We start from the raw sequence: 8,601 nt of genomic DNA, 5'->3' as shown, positions 1-8,601 counted from the left end.
TTCAGCGGTTCAGATCCCAGGTACAGACATGGCACCAATTGGCACACCATGCTGTGGTAGGCGTCCCATGTATAAAGTAGAGGAAGATGGGCACAATGTTAGCTTAGAGCCAGGCTTCCTCAGCAAAAAAGAGGAGGACTGGCAGTAGTTAGCTAATCTTCCTCCGATTAAGCTAATCAGGGCTAATCTTCCTCCAAAAAAAAAAGTGATACACTCAAAAACACTACAGATAAATCAAAATGGAATTCTAAAAACTGTTCAAGTAACCCACAGGAAGGCAGAAAAAAAGAAAACAGAAAAACACAAAATAAGGAACAAACAGAAAATAAAAAATAAAATAGCAGACTAAGCCTTAATATATCAATAATTACATTAAATGTAAGTAGTCTAAATACACCAATTAAAAGAAATGTAAGTAGTCTAAATACACCAATTAAAAGAAATTGGCAGAGTGAATTTAAAAACATGACCAAATTATATGCTGTCTACAAGAACACTTCAGAGCAAAAAAAAGTTACCAGAGACAGAGAGCTACATTATAGAATGATAAAAGGGTCAATCTACCAAGAAGACATAGCAATCCTAAATGTTTATGCATCAAACAACAGAGCTGCAAATATGTGAAGCAAAAGCTGACATAACTGAGCCAGCCCTGAAGCCTAGTGGTTAAAGCTCGGTGCTCACCATGTCAGTGGCCTGGGTTTGTTTCCCAGTCGTGGAACCACACCACCCATCTGTCAGTTGCCATGCTGTGGCAGTGGCTCATATAGAAGAACTAAAATGATTTACAACTAGGATATACACTGGGGCTTTGAAGAGGAAAAAAAAGGATGATTGGCATCAGGTGTTAGCTAAGGGGGAATCTTTTCCCAAAAACAAAAAAAAGAAAAGAGGAAGGGGTAAGGGAAAAACAAACATTATTTCCTCGGATAATGATCACTCCCTTTAAAAAATAAAAACAACATAACTGAAAGGACAAACAGACAAAACCACAATTATATTGGAAACTTCAACGTCCCTCTTTCAACAACTGATAGAACAGCTAGATAGAACATAGCAAAGGTATACAAAAACTCAACAACACCATCGACCAGCAAGAGCTAATCAACACTCCTAAAATCCCCCACGCAACAACAGCACAATGCACACTCTTTTTTTTTTTTTAAGATTTTATTTTTTTCCTTTTTCTCCCCAAAGCCCCCCAGTACATAGTTGTATATTCTTCGTTGTGGGTCCTTCTAGTTGTGGCATGTGGGACGCTGCCTCAGCGTGGTTTGATGAGCAGTGCCATGTCTGCAACCAGGATTCGAACCAACGAAACACTGGGCCGCCTGCAGCAGAGTGCACGAACTTAACCACTGGGCCATGGGGCCAGCCCCGCACATTATTTTCAAGAGCCCATGGAACATATACCAAGACAGGCTGTGTCCTGGCCAAAACCAAACCTCAACAAATTTAAAGGAATTGAAACATACAGTGTGCTCTCTGACCACGATGGAACCAAACTAGAAATCAACAGAACGACAACAGGAAAATCTTCAAACACTTGGGAACCAAACAACACACTTCTAAATAATCCATAGCTCAAAAGAAAGCCATAGGTCAAGGGAAATCAAAAAATGCATTGAACTAAGTGAAAATGAAAATACAACAGATTGAAATCATGGGACACAGATAAAGCAGTGCTGAGAGGAAAATTTATAGCACTAAATGCATACATTAGAAAAGAGGAAACGGGCCTGCCCAGTGGTGCAACAGTTAAGTTTGCACGTTCCACTTTAGCGGCCCGGGGTTCACTGGCCCGGATCCTGGGTACAGACATGGCACTGCTTGGCAAAAGCCATGCTGTGGTAGGCGTCCCACTTATAAAGTAGAGGAGATGGGCATGGATGTTAGCTCAGGGCCAGTCTTCCTCAGCAAAAAGAGGAGGATTGGCAGCAGATGTTAGCTCAGGGCTAATCTTCCTCAAAAAAAATTAAAAAATAAAAGCAGCTCCTCTTGTTTTCTGGATTTCCCTATGGTTCACCATAATGTGCGTGTTGAAATTGTAATTCTTTTGACTATTCCTGAATAAACTCACTTTGAGGGTAAAATAACAGGCGAATTTGCTTTTAAGTTGACAAAAAGAAGACGTCTGCACAAAAACCTGAATGTACATGAATGTTTACAGCAGCTTTATTTGTAATAGCCCCAAACCGGAAACAATCCAGATGTCTTTCAACCAGCGAATGGTGAAACAAGACGTTTACATCCATACCACAGAATAGGGGCCGGCCCGGTGGCGCAGCGGTTAAGTGCGCACGTTCCGCTTCAGTGGCCTGGGGTTTGCGGGTTCAGATCCCGGGTGCGGACTTGGCACCGCTTGGCAAGCCATGCTGTGGTCCCACATATAAAGGAGAGGAAGATGGGCATGGATGTTAGCTCAGGGCCCATCTTCCTCAGCAAAAAGAGGAGGATTGGCAGCAGATGTTAGCTCAGGGCTAGTCTTCCTCACAAAAGAAAAACCCAAAAGACAAAAAAAAAAAACTTAAGATAACATACCACAGAATATCCATCACTCAGCCATAAAAAGGAACACAGCAACCTGGATGAATCTGGGGATGAATCTCCAGAGAAGCACGCTGAGTGAACAAAACCAACACGAAAAGGCCACATACTGTATGGTTCCACTTATGTAAAACTCTTGAAATGCAAAAAGTATAGAAATAGACAACAGACTGTGGTTGCCAGGAGCAAGGAGGGGTTGGGGTCAGGAGAGGAGTGGGTGTGGTTATCAAAGAGCAACACGGGGCATCCTCTTGGTGATGGACATGTTCTGTATCCTGGCGATGTCAATATCCCGGTTGTGATGTTCTACTGTAAATTTTGCAAGATGTTACCATTGGAGAAAACTGGGTAAAGGGTACAGGATCTTTCTGTATTGTTTTGGGGGTTTTTTTTTACTTTTTTCTTTTCTTCACTATTTTTTTTCTTACCCAGTATTTTTTTCCCACTTATTTTATCGAGGTCATAATGGTTTATATCATTGTGTAATTTCAGGTGTACTGTATTGTATTTCACAATTGTATGTGAACTGACAATGATCTCAAAATGAAAAGTTTAATTAAAACAAATAAAGGATGGTAGGTATGGAGTACCAGTAGCAACTGGAGTATGCATGCCCCACCCAGAAGCATTCTAATTCAGTTTTCAGAAAAACTGTGCTGGTCAAACAAAACTCTGCAGGCTGAACTCTGCCCCTGGGCTGTAGTTTGCGACCCTTGGCCTAGCACTCGGAGCAGAGTTTAGCGCTGTGATCAGATGAAATTGACAGGAAAGTTTAAAACATCCATTTAGTGATCTACATAGTCATTACTGTCTATTTCTCATCCTCATACACTCCGATGCATCACACACACAGACACACACACGGCACTCCAGTGACAGCCAGACGCTGCAGAGGATTAAAGGGTGACACTTCCCCAAGGACTCAGCAATCACAGTATGCATGGATGGGCTCCCTGTGCACCCTCACCCCTGGGCTCCACATGGTTTGTCCCCAGCCAGGCCTTGGGCTCTCCCCCATCACCTCTGCACACAACTGTCACTTCTTCCGACCCTGTAGGTTGCGGGATTCCTGCCCTAGTAGAGACTGCCTAGTGGGGACGGGAGAGGATGGACTGAGTGTGTTGATCTACTTTCTGTCTCTACAGATTTTCCTACTCTGGATATTTTATATAAATGGAATCATGCAATATGTCATCCTTCGTGACAGGCATCTTTCAATTACTATAATATTTTCGAAGTTCATCCATGTTGTAGTGTGTATCAGAACTTTATTCCTTTTTATGGCTGAATAAAATTCTGTTGTATAGATATACCAAATTTTGTCTATATAATCAACTGACACTTAGGATGTTTCCACTTTTTGGCTATTATGAATAATGCTGCTATGGACATTTGTGTACAAGTTTTTTGTGTGAACATACATTTTCCCTTCTCTTGAGTATATACTTGTTAGTGGAATTGCTGAGTCATATGAGAACTCTACCTTTTGAGAAACTGCCAGACTATTTTCAAAAGGAACTGCAACATTCTACATCCCCACCAGCAACGGATGAGGCTTCCAACTTCTCCACATCTTCCGCCATACTTGTTACTGTTCATCTTTTTGATTCTAGCCATCCTCGTGGGTATGAAGTGGGATCTCTTTATGGTTTTGATTTGCATTTCCCTAATGACTAACAGTGTCAAACATCTTTTCATGGGCTTCTTGGCCATTTGTATATCTTCGTTGTCTATTTTGATCCTTTGGCCATTTTTAAACCAGGTTCTTCGTCTTTTTATTATTGAGTTATAAGAACCACGTTTGATATTAAGCAAAAAGCTGAGTGGAGCTGTTTGCCCAGAGCCAAAGTCTCATCTACAGAGTCCCTGGAGTCGGGCCCCTGTGCACGATGCCTTCTGTCCTGCTGGCCTCGTCTCCTCACAGCCCTGCCCAGTGGGTCCAGCTCACTCAGCCTCAGGAACAAGGCACCTCTTCCTGCCCGCCCCCCTAACCCAAGCACCTCAGAACCCCTCCTCACACATGAGGAAACTGAGGCTCAAGGTGGAAAAGGACTTGCTCAAGGTCACACGACTACTGAGAGTGGAACCCGGCTCAAATTCAGGTCTCTCCAGCTAGACCCCGCACCTTCTCCACACAGTCCCTCCGCCATCTGAATGTTCTGTCCTGGTTGTTTCCTGGTTTACAGTACACGATATCGCCTCCACCCTCATCACAGCCCTCTGAGGTGGGGTGTGTACACATCAGTTTCCTCATTTTACAGAGGAGAGAACTGAGGTTAAGAGAAGTGACATGATTTAAAATTACTAAGTCATGGGATGTATAATACTGTAATAACTTTGTATGGTAACTAGATTTGTGGCGATCACTTTGTAATGTATATAAATATCGAATCACTATGATATACACCTGAAACTAATAGAATAATGTGTGTTAATTACACTTCAATTAAAAAAAGAGAGAGAGATGATGTGACTTTCCTCAGCCTCACAGCGAGCAAGAGACAGAGCTCACAGCGCCCCACCCAAGCACAATAGCGGCGGGCCCGCTCTCTGGCCAAAAGCATCTGACCTCAGCCCCCCACACTAGATCTAGCCACACCGCCTGGGCGTTCTGCCTCTCTCCTGGCCCAAAGCCACCCCCACTAACCAGGAAACTGGCAGTTAGCCGTCCACTGAAGCTGGACCTGGGCTACAGGAACTTCTCCCAGGGCAGCCCTCACCCAGTACCAGCTGGGCCCTCTGGCCGGTCACTCCCAGCCCTGCCCAGCCCCAAAAGGCCTTGCCCAAGAACTTTACCCCTTAAAGACGTAGCGCCCTGGTTTCCATGGCCTCTGGTCCTGTTTACCTCACTCTTCTACCACGCCGGGGCTTGGGACGGAAGAGGACACAGGCTTCATGCCTGTGGTTTGAGAGATGTGAGGCAAACCAGAAAAGCCCCTAGGCCCGCTCAGCGAGGTCACTCATCTCACTTGGACGTGCTCTTGGTTCCAACTAGATGACACAGCTTCCTGATTTGGGGACGCGGCAGTATCCCATTATCAGCGCTCATGCTGGGAGAAGGACCGAGGCCGTCAGGTGGCAGGAACACAAGGAGGCGATGCCCTTCCTTCATTCACGTCACTAAAGCAACTTTCTCTTGAGTATCTAGCACCGTTCCAGGCACTGGAGATACAGTAGTGAATAAACTCAGCAGAAACCCTTGCCCATCTGGAGACATTCTGGATGTCCCAGTGGAGCTGACGCACTGGAGCAGAGAGAGAGAGAGAAGAAAAATACAGAGTATGACAGGTGGTGTTAAATGCTAAGGAGAATATAAAGCATGAAAAAGGACAGGACATTGTGGGGCAAGTAGCTGTGATTTTAAATAATGTGCTCAGGGAAGCCTCGCTGGGAGCAAAACCTGAAAAGTGAAAGGAGTGTGCCATGTGGCTATCTGCAAGTGTCCCATGCAGAAGACATCGCAAGCCCAGGGGGCCCGAAGTGGAAGCATGTGGCATTACTGGGGAACAACCCGAAGATCCAAGCGCTGGAGTGAGGGGAAGAGAGCAAGTCGGGGGAAGACCAAGCAAAACCTCCCAGGCCAACTCTGAAGGGCTCAACAGGGAGAGGCAGAGCCCGCGTGGGGGCGAGGGCATCGCAGGCAACGTCACTGACCTCCGTCTTCTGCTTGGTTCAAACCTCTTTCATCACCATTTCATTAAGGTGGATCCCGGCCCGGACTCGGGGCCCAGAGGGAGGGAGGATAGGGGACTCAATAAGGAGGAGGGGGGCTTCGGGGAGGGGAGAACAGCTCAGCTAAAGGGATCGGGATCACTGCGAGGGCTAAGAGCTGCGGGAGCTGCGGGGGGCTGGAGGAGACTTGAGTTCAGCACGGACTCAGGGGAATCTTCTGGGCGCCTTTGCTTCTGAGCCCAGACCTCCAGAGCTGGCAACCCCATGGGCCCGGATCAGGCTGGGATCGTGCGCGGCGAGCGCTGCCTCAGAAGCCGGAGGGAGCGAGGAGCAGGTGTGCACCCGCCGGAGCAGCCGCCCACTCCGGAAAACAGCCGCAGCCACGCCCACACTGGGCCCTTCCCGTCCCCGCGGATCCCCGGCCGCTGGCAGCGCCCGCTCCCCAGACCGCCCGTGCCAACGGCGCTGGAAACAAGGGTGGATAGGGGAACGTCCGGCAGGTTGTGATTTGCACCCCTTCCCCGGCCGGCCCGGGGAATTAGTTTCCAAGCAGCAACGGACAAGGAACGAGGGGCGGGGGCGCAGGCCCGGGACCCGCCCTCTCTTGGCACCCCCACCCCAGCGCTGCGCGCCACTCCTGGCCAAGTCCTTCCTCCCAGGGCGCACGGTGAAGGTGGGAAGAGGGGCCACGTCACTGTCCAAAGGCCCCGGAGAGCGCGGCTTCGCCCCTCCCACCCCTGCCAGAGAGCTGGGGCAGGGATCTAAGACTAACCGGCCCCAGCCCAGGGCCAGCCCAGTCGCCGCCGCCCTCCTACAAAGCCACAAGCAGGTGCAGGCGCAGCTGCGGCGCGAGCAGGCAGAGCCGAGCCGTTAGCGCGCGCGCGCCTTCCGTGCGTCCGTCCGTCGGCGCGCCGCAGCTCCCGTCCAGGCCTAGCGGCCCCGGCCCCTAGTCTTCCCGCACTCGGAGCTGCCCGGCAGAGCCGGCTTTGGCGCGGCAGCCATGTCCATGGGCCTGGAGATCACGGGCACCTCGCTGGGCGTGCTGGGCTGGGTGGGCACCATCGTGTGCTGCGCGCTGCCCATGTGGCGCGTATCGGCCTTCGTCGGCAGCAGCATCATCACGGCGCAGATCACCTGGGAGGGCCTGTGGATGAACTGCGTGGTGCAGAGCACGGGCCAGATGCAGTGCAAGGTGTACGACTCGCTGCTGGCGCTGCCGCAGGACCTGCAGGCCGCCCGCGCCCTCATCGTCGTCGCCATCCTGGTGGCCGCCTTCGGGCTCTTCGTGGCGCTCGTGGGCGCCCAGTGCACCAACTGCGTGCAGGACGACACGACCAAGGCCAAGATCACCATCGTGGCGGGCGTGCTTTACCTGCTGGCCGCCGTGCTCACCCTCGTGCCGGTGTCCTGGTCGGCCAACACCATCATCCGGGACTTCTACAACCCCCTGGTGCCGGAGGCGCAGAAGCGCGAGATGGGCGCCGGCCTGTACGTGGGCTGGGCGGCCGCGGCGCTGCAGCTGCTGGGGGGCGCGCTGCTCTGCTGCTCGTGCCCGCCGCGCGAGAAGAAATATGCGCCCGCCAAGATCCTCTACTCGGCGCCGCGCTCCACCGGCGGCGGCACGGGCACCGCCTACGACCGCAAGGACTATGTCTGAGAGGACAGACGCGGGGAGACCCACCACCTCCACAAGCTGGAGCGCGCGCCAGTCCGGCGTGCGGCCTTGCATCGGAGACCAGCCCAGCCCAGCCCAGATGCCAGGCAGCGCTCTCGGTGGACTGAGAGGGGCCAGCCCGGCGCCCCCTTCGCCAGCTGCCATCCCTCCTCGGGCCGGGGAGCGGGACTGCGAAGCCCAGGGACCAGACCGCATGGACAGTAAAACCTCGCCCCTCTGGAGCGGGGGCCTGGGGTGGCCGCCACTACTTGCCTGCCTCGTCGGGCCGCGGCCCCAAAGCTCGCGTTGGGCTGGGACCAGCAGCCTTCAAAGGGGCCACTTGATATTTTTCAATAAAAGCCTTTGGTTTTGCAGTTGCCAGGCGCCTCCTTGTCCTGAGCACCGACAGGCCTCTACCCTGCAGAGCGCGCCCCCCCACCCCCCCGTCCCCACCACCACTGCCCCCCGCAAGGGTTGGCCTTGGCTGGATTCTGCTCTCCCGCTGCGGTGGTGAAGCTTAGAAAGGGACAGAGGTTCGGGTGACTAATGGAGAAAGGGGGTTGTAAACTGAGCTGGGTGCTTGCTGGGTGGTCATCTGGCCTCATTCACTGGAGATTCAGAGGATGAAGGCTCAATCTAGAGAGGCGGGGGGGGGGGGGGGGGGGGGTGAGCTCTTCCAGCATCTGCGGCAGAGAGATGGGGAAGCGGGCAGAGGGTGTCAGGGACCC

General features: G+C 51.4%; 1 protein-coding gene across 1 annotated transcript; it reads left to right on the top strand.

Moving 5' to 3' along the window:
• The first annotated feature begins 1,194 nt into the window (after positions 1-1,194).
• CLDN3 (claudin 3) lies at positions 1,195-8,247 on the top strand. Its single transcript, XM_070566454.1, has one exon. It carries the CDS (start codon positions 7,220-7,222, stop codon positions 7,874-7,876), a length of 657 nt encoding a protein of 218 aa, XP_070422555.1. The 5' UTR covers positions 1,195-7,219; the 3' UTR covers positions 7,877-8,247.
• Positions 8,248-8,601: the final 354 nt, after the last annotated feature.

This window comes from Equus przewalskii, chromosome 12 (assembly GCF_037783145.1).
Source record: "Equus przewalskii isolate Varuska chromosome 12, EquPr2, whole genome shotgun sequence".
NCBI classification, from domain to species: domain Eukaryota; kingdom Metazoa; phylum Chordata; class Mammalia; order Perissodactyla; family Equidae; genus Equus; species Equus przewalskii.
This window is presented reverse-complemented; position numbering and strand designations above follow the sequence as displayed.

Coding starts and splice junctions, on each gene's coding strand:
- CLDN3 (XM_070566454.1), top strand. CDS start 7,220: ATGTCCATGGGCCTGGAGATCACGGGCACCTCGCTGGGCGTGCTGGGC.